This window comes from Lasiodiplodia theobromae (genome assembly GCF_012971845.1).
Source record: "Lasiodiplodia theobromae strain AM2As chromosome Unknown scaffold_61, whole genome shotgun sequence".
Taxonomy (NCBI): Eukaryota; Fungi; Ascomycota; class Dothideomycetes; order Botryosphaeriales; family Botryosphaeriaceae; genus Lasiodiplodia; species Lasiodiplodia theobromae.
The window spans coordinates 29,750-49,952 of record NW_023336543.1 but is presented as its reverse complement, the minus strand read 5'-3'; the positions used below and the strand labels follow the sequence as shown (position 1 = coordinate 49,952).

Here is a 20,203-nt window from a genome sequence, read left to right as displayed (position 1 = left end):
CGTGTCCCACGAATGCAACGTCATACCGCATCAGCAGTGAGAGTATGAAACGTGGACGGTGACGCAAGGTGGCGACGCTTCAACAAGGAACAAAGAAGTAAGGGCGCGGGGCACGTGAAAATCTTTTGATGGTATCCGTCGAACGGAGTTTCATTACTGTGGAAACTAGCGGGCGGCGCTGGGGAGCGTCCGCCCGCATGTATCGTGTGAAGAATAGAGATTGTACATGAAGAATAGCGCTGGGGCGTGACTACGTCCGCCGCGACAGGGCGATTGTGTTTCGTTCATTAAGAATAAGAGCAATTACGTCGTAAAATAGAACCCTGTAGCATACCGAAGCCATTCGCCATGAAATGCTCAGATGCCCCTCCCTTACATGCACGGCAGATGACTCCTTAGTTGAGGAAGATCATGGCAGCAACGGCGCCGAGGACGAGCGCGATGGGGCTGACCATGCTGGGCATGGCGGCACCGGAGGTAGGGGCGCCGCCAGTCGAGCTGGCAGTCTCGGACGCGCCGGAGGAGCTCGAGCCCTCAGACGACGACGACGAGGTGGAGGTGGCAGTCGAGCTGTGCAGGGTGCTGCTGATAGTGCCGTTGGACGGCTTGCTGCTGGTGGCAGTCGCGTTCGAGCTGGTGATGGAGGCCAGGGTCGAGTTGGCGGCCGAGATCAGCGAGGACAGCGAGGAGGCAGCCGAGGAGAGCGAGGCGCTGGCAGTGATGGTGGAGCTCTCGGTCGAGCTGGCGGAGCCAGAAGCCGAGGCAGAGGCCGAAGCAGACGCGGACGCAGAGGCAGAGGCAGAGGCCGAAGAAGAGGCAGAAGCAGAAGCAGAGGAGCTGGAAGATGCCGAAGAGGCCGAGGCGGAACCACCGGTGAGGCTGAAGGGGCCGAAGTAGTTGTTGTCGTCGCCCTGCTTAATCTCGATGGCGTAGTCGTCGTCGCTCTCTAGGCTGCTGGCCACAGTCCACTCGTAAGAACCGCCTTCGGCATTGGCTAGAGTAAAGTTGTCAGTGACAGCGACCTTGGGTCAAAGTTGGTGAACTCACAGGTCAGGGTAGTGAGAGTGTCCAGGTTGTTGGGGTCACCCTTGCGCAGGATGAGAGACACAGCGGCGCCAGCCGGCGCAGTGTACTCAATGGTGTAGGTTTGGCCGGCCTGGACAGAGGAGGGAGCCTTGGTGATGCCGAGGTCCTGAGCAACGACGCTCGAAATGAGGGCGGCAGCGCCGACGATGGTGGAGAAGAAGCGCATTGCGGTAGTGTTGGCGGTGTGTAATGCGTAAGGCTAGTTGCGGGTATTAAAGAGCGAGAGCGAGTGTTGATGTTGACAGAAGAACGAATGGAGGCTGTGCAGAGGCGGACAGTCCGGGGGCAGCGGCGATAGAAGAATGTGGGCGGAATGGAAACACGGACAGGCCAAGGAAAATTCTTATAATGAGCATGATCGTGCGATTCAGCAAGATGGAAAGAGCGTGATCCAATGACATGGCCTGGGGGATCACCAGCCCTGCTGTCCCCCAGACAAGTGCTAGCAGGGATTGCCTTAAGGTTGCATTTAGCCTCCCGCGGGGCGAGGAAAAGGGGCCAATCCTGCCGCGTTGGGTACCACGGCCGCGTGGGCTCGCCGCTGAGCTGGCTTCGCTGCGTCGTCCGCGACCGCTGAAGCTCAGCCAGGGCGCGCTCAGCTGCCGTGACGACTGCGCGGCAGTGGACGCGCGCAGTCGAGGACCATTTCGCCCAGCCGCGTCGGTGGCGTTCTGGCCGCCGTTCGCATGGGGCGCAATTTCCGGGCTGTGGGCTGCGGATTCACGGATGCACCACAAATGCCGCCGTTGGGGGCAGGATCAGCCCGGCGCGAGGCTCGTGTTTGTGACCGCGATCCTGCGCGAGTTGGCGGTGGGACTGATGCCTGGAGCCGGAGAGAGGTGACAGCTGCCGAACCTCCCCGTTCGGAAGACGCTAGAAGGCCGGCGCCGCGGACCGTCTGTTCTGAGCTGGCAAGCTTGAGGTCACCGCATCAATCCTGACGCTCATCCTGACGCCGGTATTGACATCGCTTTTTTTCCCCGGTCAGGCGTACACCGAGTGCATGCGTTTCCGGCCTGTCTTGTACGACGCGATCATGCAGAGCGTGCGGAGATGAGCTTCGATAGCGCTTGCTTGGCCTGCGCTGTTCCTTGCAGCCGCCCGCCCAATCGAGAAATGCTCCAGCGAGTCAATTGCCAGCCTCAGCATCACGCGACTCCACCGCCCTCTTCCCGCCGAATCCTGGACATTCTTTTCGCTTGAACCTCTTGATCGGTTGCTATTCTGAGACCTTTGCTTCCCAGCAACCGCTTCAATATCGACCATGTAGCCCTCGACCCCGGCCATTACTACCCGCACTATCACCATTCTGAGCCCCATTGATCCTATAATCGCCCAAGCCTCGCCACGCCTGTTCGTAAGCTTGGGCGCCATCCTAAGATGATCAAACCACCCCCGCAAATTCGCCATCGCCATCGCTTCCCGCTGAGCTTCTTTTCCTTTTCCCGTCGGCCCCTCCCCTCCACGAAGTAAAATCCGAATGTTCTAGCCCCCCGAGCTTTCTTGGTTACCCTTGTCAAAAGAAAAAAAAGGAAAAGAAAAGAATGTGAGAGAGAGAGCAGAGCCACCTTCACAGCATCTCCAACCAAGCCGTCACCCTCGCCGTCCTCTCAGCCTCCTCGCCTTCCTTCTTCTCTTCTGTGATAGTCAGGCCCTTCTCCTCCAACCCCTTCAGCTTCTCCCTCAGGTTTCCCGCCGAAACCTCAATCAGCCGGTGCCTCTGCTGCTGCTGCTGTCGCTGTTGCTGTGGAAGGCAATCGCACTTGCCCAGCGCCCTCCTGCTCTGCTTCTCCAGCCCTGCCAAGACCCTCCTCGCCTCGGTCACGTAAGCCAGCGCCTTCTTGTTCGCAGCCGTTGATGTCGGCGGGAGCAGCCGCTCCGCCAGCGCGAAGAGCGTGTGGCAGCGGATCATCAATGAGAGGAAGCGATTATCTACCTCTCCTTCGCCAGAGGAGAGAAGCGCGGCTGCGGCCGAGGTTGCTGATGCGGTGATGGGGTTGGGTGGTGTGCGGTCGACGTGGGAGTCGGTGTGGTGCTTGTCTTGTTCGCACTCGCGGTGTTGGTGTTGTTGTGGTTCGGCTGTGGGAGTGTGAGCGGTCGCCGCGTCTTTGACGGCGTTGTCTCCGTGGTTGTAGTCGCCGTGACTGCTGTACACCGCGTGCGGTAGACTGTGGTAGTACGGCGATTCTTCTGGTGGGCCGATGCTTGGGTCGAAGGCCGGGAAGGGCTCGAGAGGTGAGGGTGAGCGGTGAGGAACGACTGGCACGGCGGGCGAGACGATGGCCGGCGTCTGTCCGTATGTCGCCGTTACTGTGAGCAGCAGCTGCTTGGGTCGGCGAGGCGAGGGCGTTGTCGGCAGCGGCGGCGCCACCACCGTGGTCGTCGTGCTTATCTCATGCGGAAGGAGTGGGGCGCTGTCATCCTCTATCGCGATCATGACCGAGCTGGTGTTGGTTGTGCTCATGCAGGTGTTTGAGGAAGAGATGGGGCAAGAAGTGCTTGCTGTTGGCTGCAGAAAGTAGAAGAAGGCGGCGTGGGTGCCTGCGGTGGGTTGGTGTCCAAGGATGAGCGCGAGCCGCCCGTCAAAGAATGCGCAGCGCTGCCTCACCTTAACAGTTATGCATAATAACCATTGAGGTAAGCACGCAAGAAGAGATTCATGGCAGGTGACGCGCGAGCCGTTCGCGCAGCCCCGTGCCAGATGCGACTTGTTATCCCCCATGCTTCACCAACCGCGGGGCTCGAATTACTTCTGCCTTGAAACACGGCACGAGAAGCGCGTGTTTGACACACACCCCTCGAGTGCATATCTGAGAGAAGAAGATTACATCTAGGTGGTCGACTATTTTTGACGCACGCGAGGTGAGGCTCTTGGGGCTTTAACTTTCCCCACGCCCGAAACGGGTGCATGCGAAGGAGAACTCGACCACGGTGGGTTTGAGACGTATTGGACCCCAGATATTGCGCGCTACTTGCGTAGATATTTAGTGTTGGCGTTTTGATGCCATTGTATACTTTCTAGACCTAATGTCTAAATGGACAGCCACTTCAACTGCCCATACGAGAAGAGTGCAGCATTTCTCCCGCAACTCACTGTGGGATTTGCCTCACACGTCCCTCTCAAAATGGCAGTTTCTCTCCAACTTTTCTCAGAATAACCCATTGCTCCTCGATCCTCGTCTTCATGCCCGCCAACACGGCATCATCACCCCTGGTCATATCCACCCTGATCTGCTCGAACTTCTCCATCACCATCTTCGCGAACACGCTGCCTGCGCCGTGACTCGCCGGCACGTTGGCCACCGTCTCGACCAGCACGCCGAACAGCACGACGCCCAGATTCAATTTCGCAAACTCGGTTCCGAGCGTGCGCGCGAGAGCTTCGTGGTGGTCCTGCGCGACGACGAGCGTCAGCATGGCAAGGCTCCACTTGTGCACGACGCGCAGCGGATGGTGCGGCTGCGGGTAGAGCAGCGGATCGATGTCGAAGTAGCGGCGCACGGCGTGCAGCCAGGCGTCGACGAAGCGGCCCGCGTACAGGCATCCGACGATGTACTCGTCGCGCATCGTCGCGAACGGCTGCCTGTCGGCCGGGTACACGCCCGTCTCGGCGCAGAACCGCAGCCCTTCCTCGATCGGCTGCAGCTCCTGCACGTACTGCGATCCGCCGCGCGCCTGCTCCAGCTTCGAGAAGGCCGTGGCTTCGATGGACCCAGGCTTGACTACCTGGACCGACGAGGAGCCCGTCAGCCAGCGGTCTTCGCGGAGCGTCGGGCCTTCGGCGCATTTTTTGCAGACGCACTCGAAGTGGTAACGTTGACGGAGCTCGGTTTGGCGGCGCTCAAAGGGGTTGGTCGCGTCAATGTAGGAGATGAAGATTTCCTCGTCCTTGGCGATAGGCTTGAGAGCACGGAATGAGAGCTGCGCGCCGTCCATGATTACGAAGGCGTTGGGATCGCAGGAGTGATTTGCACTGCATGCAAGTGGGTCGAAGCAGATGCCCAACGGCTCGAGAGCGCTGCCAATAAGGGTCAGGCTGTTGGTTAAGATCTGCCGCTAGTTAGATAGGTAGTCGACGGTCATTACCATGTGTGGCGTCTTACTCTGGCATAGATGCCTGTAGCAATGTTTGAGTTGAACGTGTCTTCAGCTCTGGAGTATTTCAGAGCGCCCATGGCTAGTACGGCATGTCTCTCCCACTCGGCACCCTTGCGAAGTTCATCAAGATGGTCTGGTAGGCTCTGCAATCGTTCCCAGTCTTCGTCCGAGATGAGGCCTGCCTTTCTCATAGTCAAGGTCTGAGTTACTGCGCGAACAGCATTGGGCAGTTGCCTCTCGGGGCCTAGCGTCTTGAGAACTGGACACTCGAACTTGTGGTGGCGCTTCCACGACTGGCTCTGGCACGTCTGCAACATACATTAGTCGGCATTTCAGAGGATATTTCTGTCAATATTACCCTGCCGCAATACTTGACCGTCCGGCAGCCAGTGCATGCTTTCAATTCAAGCTGGTTATTGGTGGCGCCGAAACCAGTGGAAGCGAAGCAATTGGCGCAGCAGCTGTCCAGGCTGACACTGTCCAGCACCGTAATGAGGGGTCTTTTCAGCCCAAAAATCAGGTCGCCGGCCGCGATGTCTTGTTGCGCGAACAGACCGTTGCCCGCGACGGGAGACTTCTTCTTGAGCGCTTTATTTTCAGCCATTTTCGTAGAGCCCGAGAGTGGATGGTTTTGGATGCCGAGTTGATGGAGGGACGTCTGACGTCGGTGGGGCGCGTTGCCTGCTCGCTTCTCGTCGACGCGCGGTCACGTTTGTCTTACCCCCACGGACGGACGGTGTGGGAAGAGATGACAAAGGGGCGGGAGATGGACGCTGGAAGGAGGTATGTGTCCATTCAAGACGGAGCCCGGGCCAGCGGTGTCTGCGCCATTCCCCACATCTGCGGAGAGCTGTTGACGTTGGCCTCTTTTCCGGCATTGATCCGGTGCCACAGCCGGCCACTTCTTTCATGTCATGGCTAGTTGAAGTTATCGTCTGGACGTGTATGTAGAATATTAAATTCCACATTCCACATTTTCGTCCGGACGATAGCTTACATATGTTGGCTTTTTTTTTAAAAAAAAAAAATACATAACGAGCTGAGGCATAGTTACGCCTGGGGCCTTACTCTTCTTTACGATAGCCTTCGGCTACGATACCCCCCTGTACTTTGAGAAGTTCGTATCCTTCTAAATACCGAGCTGTGTAGGGTTGAAGCTTAATTTTGCTAATATTAGATATACTCTAAGCTGCTTGTACAGTCCCCTCTCGCAGCCAATGGCTAGCGTAGATTTGTTTTTTTGCTCATGTCATGGATAGTTAAAGCTATCGTCCGGACGTGTGGGTAAAATTTTTAATTCGACATTCTTGTCCGGACGATAGCTTTAACTACCCTTACGTTGTTTTTTTTTTTTAAAAAAAAAAGATGAGGCATGGTTACCCTCGAGGATCCCGCTATTCTTCGCGCTAGCCACCGGCTGCAGCACCCCTCTATAGTTTGGCGGCCCTTTATCGATTTTGACTCGCCGAGTGAAATATACCCTACCTCGTCTTTTACACCAGACGAAATTACTTGAGAGAATCAACGTTTGTACTAGCATCCTCACCCGTTGTGCATTCACCGGCATATCCTAATTTGAAGGCTTGACTTGGAGCACACTTGAACCGTCTATCAAAATAAGGCTAATACTCCCCATATGTACGGGCTCAGGTCATAACTAAATCTGAATGGTGAGATGCTCGATTTGAAATACATGAAGACAAGGACAATGCTGGGGTATTTCGGGTGTGAAGGACAACCATCCTACTCTATGATGATCCCGAACTCTTGTCACTTATTGGATTTTGAGAGTATGTCAATGTACCTCTGTATACTTCCCTGTCGTTTGAATCAAGCCAACCCATGCGCGTAGGCAAGGTAGAGGTGGGAAGTGCCTATCGTATCTGCAAATTTCTTAAAAAGAAACCATGTGAGTCATGACTGCAAGCACGTCGCTGATGAGCAACGCTTTTCTGGTAGAAATATGAAGGAAATCGTCTGAATGCAAGAGCTTGACGACGCGACTTTGGAGTTTCTGCATGCAGTCCCCTCTTGCAGCCGATAGCTAGCGTGGATTTGTTCTTGCTCATGTCATGGGTAAAAAATTCTACATACACGTCCAGACGATAGCTTCAGCTACCCACATGTATTATTTTTCCAAGGCAGAGCCAGGGTATAGTTACGCAATTCTAAAGCCTTGCTATTCTTCCCGCCAGCCATCGGCTGCGAGAGGGGGTTGTACTCCCGCTCGCTAAAAATTGCAGTTTAATGAAGTGTTAGTCGAGCATGTTATTAAGTTATGTGATTTGAAGTTACGCAAAACTCAGCGCCAATCAACCAAGAACGTGTCTAAACGTTTTAGAAAGAACGACAGCCAAACCACTCCTTTCCGATCTACCTGAAAACATTGGTATCGCAAGAGCAGTAAGCAAGGCAGCATTAATGAGAAGAAGAAGGGGAAACAAGGGGGTTCCAAAACAGTAACAGACGCGGATGTAGCGGCCGTTGTGTCCTTTCCCATTCTATTATACAAGTGAAGAGGGAAATGTGCCTCCCAGAAAACATGTCCAGGCACTTGATCTTTCATCGGCCGAAAGTAATAACAAAGCTGTTCAATGTTCCTCCCAGTCCTCACTTCCGTATCGGTGGTATTGCAAGAGACAGAAGGGAACATGGGGGGCTTGAAAAAAAAAGGGACAAGGATTACGGCCGCCAACACACCCAAGAGCTTGCGCCTTTCCTGGAAACCAAACCAGCATTGTACGCCGTATTACGCCCACGCTTCCTTGCGACACTTCGGAAAAGCTGTGCTTTGTATGTATTGTGTTGTTTCTTTGCGCCGGAAATGCGGATTTCATAAGGGAATCCCAAGAACAGAGGTGGTATGCGGTTATAGCGATTTGTGTCGTCTCGTCATTAGCCCAAAAAAGAAACAAGTCTCGAGGAAGAGTTTATGGAGAAAGGTAAAGACCTAAGCCTGGCCAGGAAGCTGAAGTAGAAGTACGCTCGATGCCGGCTTCATACTGTTGTGCGGGCGGGATTTGAACGCGAACGCTTTTGACGTAGCGAACGGGAAAAACACGAGACGGTACAATCGGATACATTTTGTGGCGTGGGAGCCAAAGGTTATTTCGAAGGCATGTGGTATTGCTTGACGTAGCGGAGGAAGGCGATGGCATCTTCCGCCTGCGGGAGAACCTTGTCGAGATGTGAGAGGGATTCGGCGACTTGTTTGTGCATCTCGGCGCCCTCTTTGCGTAATTTGCCCACGTCCCCTTCCGTCTCTTCTCTGTACTTCTTGGCCTCCGACTCTGTGGTGTTCTTGTACGTGGTGAATAGATGTTGTAGTTCAAGGGCGACCTGATCCTTCTTTTCCAGTTCACTGCGGAGTTGACTGACGACGACGTCGTGAGCGGCGATAGCGTGCTCCTGCCTGATGACCTGCCGGCGCTCCTCTTCCCGGCCTTCCGCAATTGCGTCGAGCCGTCTGTCGCGCTTCTTGAGCTCGGCCTTGAAAATGCTGTCGGACGCGTTCCAGCGCGTTTCAATCTCCTTGTTCTTGTCCGTCATCCGCCGCAGTTGCTCTTGGGCCTGCTGCAGCTCTTCGCGGAGGTTGGACACCTCCCGGATCTGCTCCTGGCGGGCGCGAGCGAGCTCGTCAGTGTGCTCCTTCTTGGCGGCGGCGAGCTCCTGCTTTGCGGCCGAGGTGACCTGTCCGAGCTGGATGCCCAGGCCGGTCGCTTGTGCCTCGGCCTGCTTCCGGCGCTCCTCCTCGCTCTTGAGTTGTGTCCGCAGTGTCTCCTCGAATTCCTTGCGGGATTTGCGGGTACGCTCGGCAGCCTCGGCGGCGGAGCGGAGGGTGTTGTTATCGGCCTGGAGGCGCTCAATGACGTTGTTCTTGGCGCGCAGGTTCTCGGTCAACTCCTGGCTCTTGGCCTTCTCCGAGTTGAGGTCGCGGCGCAGGGCGTCATTGGAGGCGGTCAGGCGCTCGATGACCTTTGTGGTGGACTTGGAGGGGTTCGAGAAGGGCGAGGCGCCGGGATTGTTGGAGACGCCGTTGGGGAGCTCGGAGAGCGGAGGGGTCGGGGTGATGTGGACGGCGGGCTCGTAGACGCCATTTCGGTTGGAGGACGGCATGTTCACGACAGAGGGCGAGGGAGTTCGAGCATCGTTCTCGGAGGGCGACCACAGCTTCCCATTCATGTCACCGAGCGAAATGTCGGTCGGCGTGAGCTGGATTTCTGGGAGGGTTGGGGGAGAGCGAGGCGGCGCCGCATCTAGAGACGCCCGCCGGTCCGTGAGCTTCAAGGCTGCGAAGTGGAGCGCACGCTTTGGGAGGAATGCCAGGTACGACGAAGGGGAGATTGGGAGGTGGACGCTAGGGTAAGGAAATAAACATACCGCCCACGCGGCGGGTCTTCTTGAGCGTAATGCGCAGCAACGCACTCATCGATGATTGGACGCGAGGCAGCTGCAATGCGCCTCGATGCCAGGGGACCCGCGCAATTGACTCTCACAAGGCGTTTTGTTACCTGCGTAAGCGACCGCAAGCAGGGGGCTGGCAGCCTTGGTCATCGGGCAGCGCCCGGTCCCTAGCAACAGCGGTTGCTATCCCGCGCGACCGCTAGCCTTTCCACGCCTGGGCCGGTTGAAGCCATACGTCGCGGCCAGAGTCGGCGCTCCATCATTTCCGCGCCGTGATTCATCTCCCTCTCGAAGATCTCGACAGCATGGCAGGCAAGTTCCGGCCTCCATACGGACCGAGCAGTTGCCTGCACGCAATATTGCGACCATCAAACATCGCAAGCAATAGGCTAAGCTCGACTATTGATGTCGCTTAACTCCCATCGTTCGTCAGTCATTTCCCCAGCTTTTTCGGCCGCCGAGTGGGCAGCAAGATGCTTGCGGCTAGTCGTGGCGTATAGCGGCGCTATTGTATATAGCGACGCCCTTGCTATATCCTCACACCATGGGCTGAATGGGCAGTTCGACGGCGATTACATTACCAATTACGGTAAGATACAGGCAGGGCGAGGGTGCAACCAGTGGCTGATCGGCAGGGCGCGGGAGCTTGCTGAAACGATGCGTCAGCTGCAAAGCTTGCTTGCCGAGCCAGGGGCCTTCCGCCTTGCGGACTTGCTCTCTCTTCAAGCACTGCGAGGATGATCCTCTCGCCACGCTCTCGTCTCATGAACCGGGTGCCATTTCTCAGCATGCCGCGCACCGTCGACGCCCAGGGCGCCGTTCCAGAGCCAGCTGCGAGACATGCACCGGAGTGTCAGCAGGCGTCAGCAGAGGCGCAGGTGGGCGCTGCGCTGGACCATCTGCTGGAACGCGCGCTGCCTGCTCGAAGTGCACGCGTTTCACCTTTCCCATGCTGTCTGCCTGAGCGGCACTGTTCTATGGACCACGGCAGCGGCATAGTGACCAAAGGGGTCTGCAGCTGGACAGGTGGCTTAACTGTAATGTGCCGGCCGTCGAAGTGCAGTCGATGTTTCAGGGTGCCGCTGTCACGTAGCAGCGAGCTCCGAAGGCAATGCTTGCATCATAGGACCCCTGAAAGCGACCCTGTCGTCGCCTTGTGAAGTATGTCGGCGTCTACTCGGTACTACATTCGTTCACTTCTCTCAAACTTCGTGTCGTCGATGTGAGCCATTGCGACCGCCTGCACCGCCGCCCGGAGGATGTGCAAGTGATCGCCAAATGCTCGACACGACGTCGATAAACTACGACTAGCCGGCCACAGCGCAATCATGGTGAAACAAGAAGCAATATCGAGACTCGACACGCAGCGGGGGCCTACGTGGAGGAATCATCCCCGCTACTTCTCAACCTTGGGAAACCATTGCATTCAAACCTACAGAAACTTCATTCACCAATGACATATGTGCAGCCCGTGTCGCCGACCCAAACCTCGTGGACACGCTTTGCGTCGACGTCAAGGCGGGCGCCGGGGCCGAACGTCTCCTTGGTAGGGCTCTGGTCCTTGGGATAGGTGATGGTGAGCTCGCCGTCGAGAATCAGGTGGGTGGTCAGGCCGTTATGCGAGTGCGGCGGATAGTGAGCATTTCTGGCCTAGTGAGCCACCGGGGCCTTCAGTTGGCAGACAAGCCGTCGCTCACTTACGGGCTATCAGACCAGGTGAACACGTGGCGGAAGCCCCAGTCGCGGACTTCCTGCTCAGCTTCCCTCTGGCTCTTTGCGGGCATGGTCGTCGTGTGCGCGTGCGAGCTGTGGGGCGCAGAGTCTTGTAGATGAGTCGCATCAAAGAGGCCTGCTGGACGACGAGGAGGGGTTGTTTGCCTCGCGCTGCGTCTGGGGGACCCTGGATGACGTCGACCGTTGAGCCGTCGGCACGCTCCTTCCTTGAGCGGCGCTGGGCTAGCCAATCGCCGCGCCCGCGCGCCCGCCCGCAACGCCTGCCAGCTGTGCGGTTTGCGTGCATGCCTTGTTTGCGCTCGTGGCTGCTCCAGCTGGCAGCCAACATCGACCGTAGCGCCAGTCAGTCGGGGCTGTGCACCATCTGTCGGCGCTGGACGGCAAGAGCCAGCCGGGCGAGTTTGCGCTCGGCGGCCGAGATCGTCAGCTCTCTGACATGAAACCCCGTGGGTCAAAAACGCCCGCCTGCGCCTGGTCGTGCCTTATCCTCTTCCAGCCTTTCCTCTGACTCGCCCGCCCAAAGCCCGCCTTTTCTCCCTTGCCCGGACACGTGAGGCGCCGCGACGCTCTTTTGGCGGTCTGTCCCAGAGGCGCCTGGACTCATCAAGCGAGCACCGCCTCAGCTGGACCTCTCAAGCGAGAGTACTGCCTTAGGACGGCCCCCCGCCCTGCTGCTTCACCAGCACCACCACACCACCCATCATGGCCACCGATCTCGCTACAACCGTCCCCCAGGCCACAGAGGACCATCCCGTCCCGAAGCAGGAATCCGTGACCAATACCCCGGCTCAGGCTGGCGGTGGCACTGCCAGCTACACTATCAAGAATGCGCAGAAGGTCGACAAGCTGAACGCCACCCTCTCAGGCCACATCGAGCAGATCTACAAGAAGCTGGAAAAAGAGTTTGAAGTGTCCAACAAGATTGGCCTGTCCAACTTCCTGATCAATGGCCAATCTCACTCTGCCGACGCCCTTCCCATTCAGGAAGAAAAATTGACTGCCGCTGCTCTCAAGAGCTACTTCCAATCCCACCACGTGAATGCCTTGCGTGCACCCGAGCCCCTCGATGTGAACTGGCCGATCTCCAACTACTTCATCTCTTCGAGCCACAACACCTACTTGACTGGCCACCAGCTCTACGGCGAGTCAAGCACCGACGCTTACAAGAACGTAAGCGCATAGAAACCGCCACGAATTTTCATCCATGCTAAACCTCTGTAGGTCTTGCTTCGGGGCTGCCGGTGTGTAGAAATTGACGTATGGGATGGCGACGCCCCGTCGGACTCGGAGGACTCCAGTAGCAGCGAATCTGAGGCCGAGGTCGATCCCAAGACGGGCAAGAAACCCGGCTTGAAGGACCGCCTGAAGGCAAAGATCGCGAGGAGGACTTCCAAAAGAGAGAAGGGGCCTCACCCTGTGGCCTCTAAGAAAGAGAAAGAGAACCATCCTGTGGCGAATACCGATGGCACTTGCCAAAGCCAGAGCGAGATGCCAAAGCCCTGGAGAGCCAATTCCAACCGTGCTGAGCCAAAGGTGTACCACGGTACGGCGTCCCTGCCCGTCTTTCCCGCCGACTTACTTGCTAATTCATGGGTTGTCAAGGCTACACTGCCACTTCCGATATCTCCTTTCGCTCGGTTTGTGAAACCATCCGGGATTACGCTTTCGTGACCTCGTCAGTACCAGGACCTGCAGACCATCTGAAATGAATCCACTAGAACTGACCCATTGTAGGGAGCTTCCTGTCATCATCAGCTTCGAAGTGCACACCAGTCCCGAGCAACAGGAGGTCATGGTTGAGATCATGAACGAGACGTGGAAGGAGTTCCTGGTCGACCATCCACCGGAAGACCAGGCGAATCCTGCTAGCCTGGAACTGCCCCCCTTGGAGAAACTCCTCCGTAAAATCCTGATCAAGGTCAAGTATGCGCCTCCCACGAAGCCAGGTGAGATTACACCACCGCAGGAGTCGGAACCCACGACGCCTTCTGAGTCAGAGGAGGATGCCACTACTTCTGCTGCAGCGGCTGGACAGGCCAAACCTGCAAAGAGCAAGATCTGTCAAGGTCTTAGCCGGCTCGGCGTATACGCCTGGGCCATACGCTTTCAGAACCTTCACCAGCCAGGTAAAGTTACACCCTGCCTACCTGAGACTCCCCTAACAAGCGTACTGTATAGAGGCTCAGTACCCTACCCACATCTTCTCGCTGTCCGAGGGCCGCCTCATGGAAGTCCACCAGCACTTCCCTAGTGAGCTCTTTCAGCACAACAAGGTACGTTTCATCTTTTTGATTTTTCCCCCCTTTGCATGTCCATGGACTGGCTGACACTACGTAAAGAAATACATGATGCGTGCTTACCCCAAGGGTACTCGTGTGTCCTCTTCCAACCTCGACGCGCCCGTTTTCTGGAGGCAAGGTGTGCAAATCGTTGCATTGAACTGGCAGCGTTGGGATGAAGGAATGATGCTGAACGAAGGCATGTTCGCGGGTACCGGCGGGTGGGTCCTCAAGCCAGAGGGATACCGCAGCACTTCCCAAGCAGCCAAGCACCCTCATGCACTCACATATGGCAAGCTTGACATGACCATCGAGATCTTCTGCGGCCAGGACGTGCCATTGCCTCCGGATGAGAGTAAGGCCAAAAACTTCCACCCTTACGTGAAGTGTGAGTTGCACGTTGAGAAGCCAGAGGAGCGTCTTGGCGAGCCCGTTCCTGGGGGTGGTAAGAGTAAGGAAGGCGAATACAAGCAGCGCTCGAAGACCGTGAAGGGCCAAGACCCAGACTTCGCTGGAGAGGTTCTCCGCTTTGAGGGTGTGCCTGGCGTCACGCCAGAACTGAGCTTCGTCAGGTGAGTCCATTTTCCAGCTTATCTACTTCCTACCAGATCCCCGCTTCCGTTGCACACCAGCTTCGTCTGTCTGCGTGTCACCGTGCACAAATGTCATACTGTGTATCGCGAGGTGGTTTTCTTCTGCTGCACTTCGCCGTCCCATCGGCTAAGTGTGGCGGATGGCTGCATTCGCAAGCTCCACGAGCCCGCCGTCGTACTCCTAATGCCCAAATCTGTTTCTTTGTTCTCGTTATTTCGGGATATCGCGGCATGCAGGAGAGGCAATGGGGGGGCTCGCGCGGTCCGATGCAGTGCACCGGCAACTCTCTGGCACGAAGCGCCAATAGCGCACAAGAACTGGCTTCACGAAGAAAGCCTCGCCCTGCGACTCCACTGTTCTTGTCATGTGGACCTGCGCAAGGCCGCTCCCAACTTCTTACATCCAATCTCTTTCACACTGGCCATCTTTTCCATAATCACCACATAAGGTGTTCCGCGGCAACCGGCATTAGCAAATAACTAACTCGCTCTCTTGAACCTTACAGATTCAAAGTCATGGACGACGAATTCGGCCGCGACGACTTGGCAGCTTGGGCATGCTTCCGGCTCGATCGTCTGCAGACGGGTTACCGCCTCATTCACCTGTTCGATGCCGAGGGCGTGCAGAGCAAGGGAGTGCTTTTGGTGCGCGTAACCAAGAATTTCGTCGTTGAGACACCACCGGCGTCGTTGGCGCCTATTTCGAAGGATAAGAGCCTGGATGCGGTCGTGGAGGAGGTGAAGAAGCTGGAGACATAAGGAAAAGCGGCAGCAAACGGCTGCCCACTGCCACAGATCGTGTAAGAACAGTGAGATGTGGGGAGATTGGGAGACTGGCGTTGTCGGTTTGCTACCTGTGTTTCTGGTTGGTCTTCATCCTTCAATCGGGTTCCTCCCCTGTCCCGATATCGGGCATAAGGGGAATCGGGTTGGTGAGAGAATGATGGAAGTGGGAATGGGCGGTGAGTTGCATTTACATTGTACGAGGCATGAGACCAGGGGATGTCATGTCATACAGGCTCATGCATAGCGTACGCGGCTGTCAGACAAGATAGCAGTGTCCAGTCAGAATTATGGATTTCTTTTCTCTCATATCCGCAGTTCTGAAACATGTGTGCATGTGCGGCTCTTTCCACTCTGTTACCTGGAAAGAGAAGTATCTAGAATTAACCACGACGCTTCATCTGTGGGTGGGGAACATCTGATTGGACATTATTATGGTCAAGAAAATCATCAAATGCAAGGGCGCCATCGGATTTTCTTGATCGCTCGCGTGCCCAGTTGCCTATTCTTGGATTGACTCATTCTCATGAGACTCGTCACTTTTCGGTTCTTGTTACGTTTTCTTCTAGAATTCTTTCCATTGTTCACGTCAGGTCAATATCAGAGCGGTGAGGGACGAAAAGGAATCGAACGAATCGTAGCGACTTCGATGCTCTAAGCCAATCGAGATAGACGAAGATCCGATCCGATCCGATCCTGGGAAGATTGCCGGAGACAAATAATCGCAAGCAACGCGTATCTTTCCGTCATCAACCCGTGCTTCTTGCTCCACGCGTCCTTCCATCAGTCGCCCGGTTGCAAAAATGCATCACAGCACCAGCGCTGACATCAATAAAGTGAGGCAAAGAGAGAGGGGTCAACGACCAAGCCAATGCACACACGACCCGAAGCCGGCAGACGGCGAGGGCAAGACACACCCCAGGTGCCGCGGCGCCGGCCGCTACTGCACGTAGCCGTCGGGGCTAGCCCGCTAGCGCCACGCGTAGCTCCCCGTTTCCAGTTATTCTTTTTATTTCTTTCTGGGATCTTATTTTCCTTCCTTTTGTTCCACCCGCCGGGAATGCTCCTATCGGAACCAAACATACAAAGAAAAAGCAAAAGTTCCCGGGGTTTGGGAGCCGCAACGCATGTCTGTGTAACCGAAGCGTGGACTTTTTTGCTGGAAAAAGAGAGAATGGAAATGACGAGAGCGCCGCTGGATTGGATGAAACGCGGGAATGCAGGATGCGGGAGCTACGGGAGATGGGAAACGGGAAACGGGGTGGAAGCGGTGAGGGAACTGATCAGGTCAGAATAGCATGTGGGATCTGCAGTGAGGGCTGATGGCGATGTTCCAACAGAGAGGAAAGAAACGGGTGGGCTGAGGTGGCTGATGGACGTATGCTGTGTAACAAGACCAAACTCTGCCCCGGTAAGGAGGGATGAGGGGTGGACAGCCGATCAGTCTTCCACAAGGCTGTAACAAGCGATATTGGCCATGGGGCGGCAGTTTCAGGGCGTCATTGTCAGCCTTGTAGTTGTCATCCCTCCATTCCGAGCAAGCAATGGGCTGATAAGGAAGGAAAAGAATTAACAAGAATGGTAGCCCAACTAAAAAATATTTACCGGTAAGCAGACAAGACGCCAAACAATTGGAATCAGCGCAGCAGCAGCAACTAGCTTCGTCATGCCAAAGAACGTATGACGCACGCTGCATGAAGCAGCATCTCATGGCGGTGGTGTGTGGTACCGTCCGGTGAGTCGAAAGAGGACGTGGTCGCATTGGCGTACATAATCAAGGCGGATGCATACGTAAGCGGCAAGCCGAAATCCTGTCTAGAAAGAACCGGTGAGCCTGGTGCGAGGAGTAAATGCATCTTTGCCTTGCCATCCAGCGAAAGTAGAGCTGGAGGTGTCTGTCGGGAGCGCGCGGCCCAATGGCGTGTATGAGCTCTTCGGAGGCTTTACCGCGAGGCGCTGCACCTCATTGGCCGGGGAATGAGGTGCGCGCCATAAAAAGAAAAAAGAATACGAAGGATCGATAAGGAAATAAAAAAAAAGGCCTCGTTCGATGAGGCAAGCAAAGGAACCCGTCGGCGACAATTCAGCTAGGCAAACGATGCTGAGGCTTACCTTGCGGTCCCGCAGCGGGAACCAGGTAAATGAGGAGCCCCACCCCAAAAAGTAAGTACACCCGCCCAAACTGGGAAAGCGTTACAACGGCCGACCTGCATAAGCAACGCATGCAGTGTGGTTTTCCTTTTTCCCCTCCCTCGCCTTGTCCCTGCCTACGTACATACCGCCTTTTCTGGAAAGACTACCATGCCAACGGCTGGAATCCGTGAGATCTATCATGTCAACGGCCGGTACCGGGTGCCGCATCTCCGTTAATCTCATCGGTGGAACGTGGCTTTCGGTTCTCAGATGGCGGGATATCTCTGACCTCATCATGAGTTGAGTTGACTTCCTTAGTTGGCCGTTGGGTCTGTGCACAAGAAAAACAGAAGAGGAAATACAATAAACACGGCAGCGTGCATGCATTGCCGGCGAAGCTACCAGACAGGTCGTAGTCGCGCGAATGACTTCCGTGAAGATCGACGAGGGTGGACAGTGGTGGAAAGGAAAGCGGCAGCATAGGCTAACGGCAGCCCTCATCATTGGCGGGTGTCACATTTGAGCTGACTAGGAAGCGCCGGCACGGATGGCTGCAGCATTTTAGTGAAAACCCTCCTTGTGGCCTCGAGTCCCACTTCTACGCTAGTCGCTGCATCGCTAGACTACCGTTGGACTACGATGGGACCAAACAACGTCGACTGCTTGTACTCGGAGAAATTTAGAGTTTCTTTCGTGAGAGGACGTGGCGTGCAGCCCTGCCATAGCTGCCAGCTCCGTCTGGAGCAAGCCGCGCGCTGAAGGTCTTGGGAGAGGCTCAGACGAGGGCCATGTGGATGGTTTGGTGGGACAGAGAAGCACCAAGTCATGAAAGGCCATATTTTTGTCGGTGAGCAGCATACTCTTCTGAAACGATTGAACATGCGCCAACCCAGCCGCGCGTCTAAGCAACGCATTCGTGTTGCCCTCCTTCTTACGCTCATCGGCCCACAAGTGATCAGCAAATGCGGCCAGTACGAGCGATAATGTGAGGGTAGGTCGAGAGATGGTCATAGGTAGCGCTTGTTTATTGCGAGTAATGTTTAGCGTTGGAGTTAGTAGCTCGTCGGGTTGAACCGATTGGCCAGAGCAGTGGCGCGAGTCAAAGGCGCCGAGGTTGGTGGAAGGTATTGCGAAACGGCCCTTAGGTAAACGATCGAGCAATGCCCGGCGGCTGCGGATGCGGTCCCACTGTTGACACCGCATTCCGGGTTACAATACCAACCTCGGGCACCGTGTCGTCGGGCCCGGGAAATTGGATGAGGATGGTGGGAATAATCGTCTGACATGGCAAGGAGCATTGCGGAGCTGTCGACACACGATGAATCCGCAAGACCCCGGATGCTTGACTCGTGACGTATGTACAAGCGGGCCCCGTGGACGTTGATAGCGGGTACGGGCCATTGCAAGAAAACTGGAGACGAGGTCAGCAGCGGGCGAGAAGAGGGCGCCATACTGGCCGGGACGCGCGTTGCTTTTCTGTTGACGGAGGCATCGAGGTGAAAAAGCAAGCAGCGGATGACATCTTGTAGCAGATGCGCGTGCCGGCTGGCGGGCGAGATCGTGGCTTTGCCGCGTGGCGGGGCATCGGGCTCTGGAGCGCTAGTGCGTTCGGGAGCTGATCCGGCCGGGGCTGCGGCTTCGTCGACGAGGCGCGGAAGACGGAGGGTGGCCGGGGGCGCGCAAGGACAGCGGAGCTGCGACATGGGCACAGCCCGGAGCTGCCGAGGGCTGTTCTCCGCAGATTGACGGCTGGAGAGGCCTGTTGCAAGAGGCATACCGGCCCGCAAAGGCGTAAGAGCGGTGAGATCTGGCGCCGCATTGCTGAATGGCAGATAGACGGGTGCGTGCGCGTGCGGGCAGAGCTCCGGCGCTGGCGATTGAGCTGGTGCGACTTCGACAGTTGAAGGCCGGCCGTGGTTGGCATCGCCAGTTTGATGGTGGCAGTGGAACGGCGGCAGCGGGTGCTGCTGCTGCGTCGCCACCGCCGTCGAGGACCCTCTCTCGGCGCCAGGGCCACAGCATTTGTATCACACATGCTGGATCTCCTGTGGGGTTGCGCGGCGGCGGCATCGCAGCTCAGATCCTGGCGTGCGCCCAAGTTAGAGCCCCAGCAGCCGAAACGGCCAAGGCAGCCCGACGTCAGCCCTACCGCTCGCTTAGCAACCACCCAGCTCTTGACGTTGGAGCGCTGCCAGCCGCCCCCTCCCAGCTGTTCCTGATCCGCCGGGCGCGGGCTCGGGCGGGCTGGCCTAGCGGCGCTGGAGGCGTTGCTTGTTGCGTAACTGCTGCACCAGTAGGGCCACTTGGCTACTGCATGCGACAGCTCATATCAGCCCGGATTTGCATCCGCGAGACGGCCGAGGGAATACAGACGCTGGGCTTGACCATCGCCAACCTAAAACACGCGCGGGTCGGCCTAGCGCTCCAGGGTGATAATGTGACCAGTAAGTCGTGAGTTCCGCATTCCCACCGCTGCTCGACGCGGCCGCCGGCAGCAGTAAAATCTCCGAGTCATAGCCTGCTGATCCGTACGACCTCATCATGCGCCGAACGCCCGCCTGAGTCGCCGCTGTCCCGGTCGAGCAGGGCCGGCCGCCAAGGGCGAGATTTCGAGGCTGCTTCCAGAGATGCCGATCGACGCCATGTCCCAGCCGGAAGGTTCTGGGATCACAAGTGACGAGCTAAAAGCAACCCAGCAAATGAGCTTCCCCTGGCCCCATGCGCTTTCTCAAACCCACCCGCCAATCTACCCACCGCTCAATGGAGCCTCAAGAGCATCCCTGCCTGGTGGGCCCGCCTCTTCCAGAAGCCTTGCAAGCTTCCCAGAAAATATGATCACGGAGACGCGGCCTAGGGTCTCTGACTTCGTTCCGGGGAATCCCAATTGCCCCAATGCCCCAAGCTCCTGTTAGTCTCAGGCACGGCAGCCCTTGTCGGATCGCGCTACCTGATCATTGGTTTCCAGATTGCCGGCTCCACACGGAACGATTGTACAACCAACGGGCCGCTCCATGCACCATGGATGCTTTCTTGTGGAAACAGCGTCGAGAGGTACTTTCAATGTGAGCAACGCTCTCACAAAGTCGACCGACC

At 56.6% G+C, this 20,203-nt stretch overlaps 6 protein-coding genes across 6 annotated transcripts; 1 reads left to right on the top strand and 5 right to left on the bottom strand.

Annotated features, from left to right (window-relative positions):
* Positions 1–395: 395 nt before the first annotated feature.
* On the bottom strand, positions 396–1,252 carry LTHEOB_12315 (Extracellular matrix protein; the record flags this gene model as incomplete). Its single annotated transcript, XM_035509169.1, has 2 exons — positions 396–994; positions 1,048–1,252. The coding sequence occupies 2 exons, from the start codon at positions 1,250–1,252 to the stop codon at positions 396–398; spliced, it is 804 nt and encodes a 267-aa protein (XP_035364704.1).
* Positions 1,253–2,656: 1,404 nt separating this feature from the next.
* LTHEOB_12314 (uncharacterized protein) lies at positions 2,657–3,550 on the bottom strand (the record flags this gene model as incomplete). Its single annotated transcript, XM_035509168.1, has 1 exon — positions 2,657–3,550. One exon carries the CDS (start codon positions 3,548–3,550, stop codon positions 2,657–2,659), a length of 894 nt encoding a protein of 297 aa, XP_035364703.1.
* A 656-nt stretch (positions 3,551–4,206) lies between these two features.
* LTHEOB_12313 (Histone-lysine N-methyltransferase ASHR1) lies at positions 4,207–5,788 on the bottom strand (the record flags this gene model as incomplete). Its single annotated transcript, XM_035509167.1, has 3 exons — positions 4,207–5,136; positions 5,190–5,492; positions 5,543–5,788. The coding sequence occupies 3 exons, from the start codon at positions 5,786–5,788 to the stop codon at positions 4,207–4,209; spliced, it is 1,479 nt and encodes a 492-aa protein (XP_035364702.1).
* Positions 5,789–8,289: 2,501 nt separating this feature from the next.
* LTHEOB_12312 (Nucleoprotein tpr) lies at positions 8,290–9,613 on the bottom strand (the record flags this gene model as incomplete). Its single annotated transcript, XM_035509166.1, has 2 exons — positions 8,290–9,473; positions 9,565–9,613. The coding sequence occupies 2 exons, from the start codon at positions 9,611–9,613 to the stop codon at positions 8,290–8,292; spliced, it is 1,233 nt and encodes a 410-aa protein (XP_035364701.1).
* A 1,418-nt stretch (positions 9,614–11,031) lies between these two features.
* Positions 11,032–11,372, bottom strand: LTHEOB_12311 (Cupintype; the record flags this gene model as incomplete). The annotated part of the gene is made up of 2 exons (XM_035509165.1): positions 11,032–11,233; positions 11,290–11,372. The coding sequence occupies 2 exons, from the start codon at positions 11,370–11,372 to the stop codon at positions 11,032–11,034; spliced, it is 285 nt and encodes a 94-aa protein (XP_035364700.1).
* Positions 11,373–12,024: 652 nt separating this feature from the next.
* LTHEOB_12310 (1-phosphatidylinositol-bisphosphate phosphodiesterase) lies at positions 12,025–14,953 on the top strand (the record flags this gene model as incomplete). Its single annotated transcript, XM_035509164.1, has 7 exons — positions 12,025–12,492; positions 12,544–12,865; positions 12,925–12,997; positions 13,057–13,448; positions 13,501–13,595; positions 13,662–14,173; positions 14,701–14,953. The coding sequence occupies 7 exons, from the start codon at positions 12,025–12,027 to the stop codon at positions 14,951–14,953; spliced, it is 2,115 nt and encodes a 704-aa protein (XP_035364699.1).
* Positions 14,954–20,203: the final 5,250 nt, after the last annotated feature.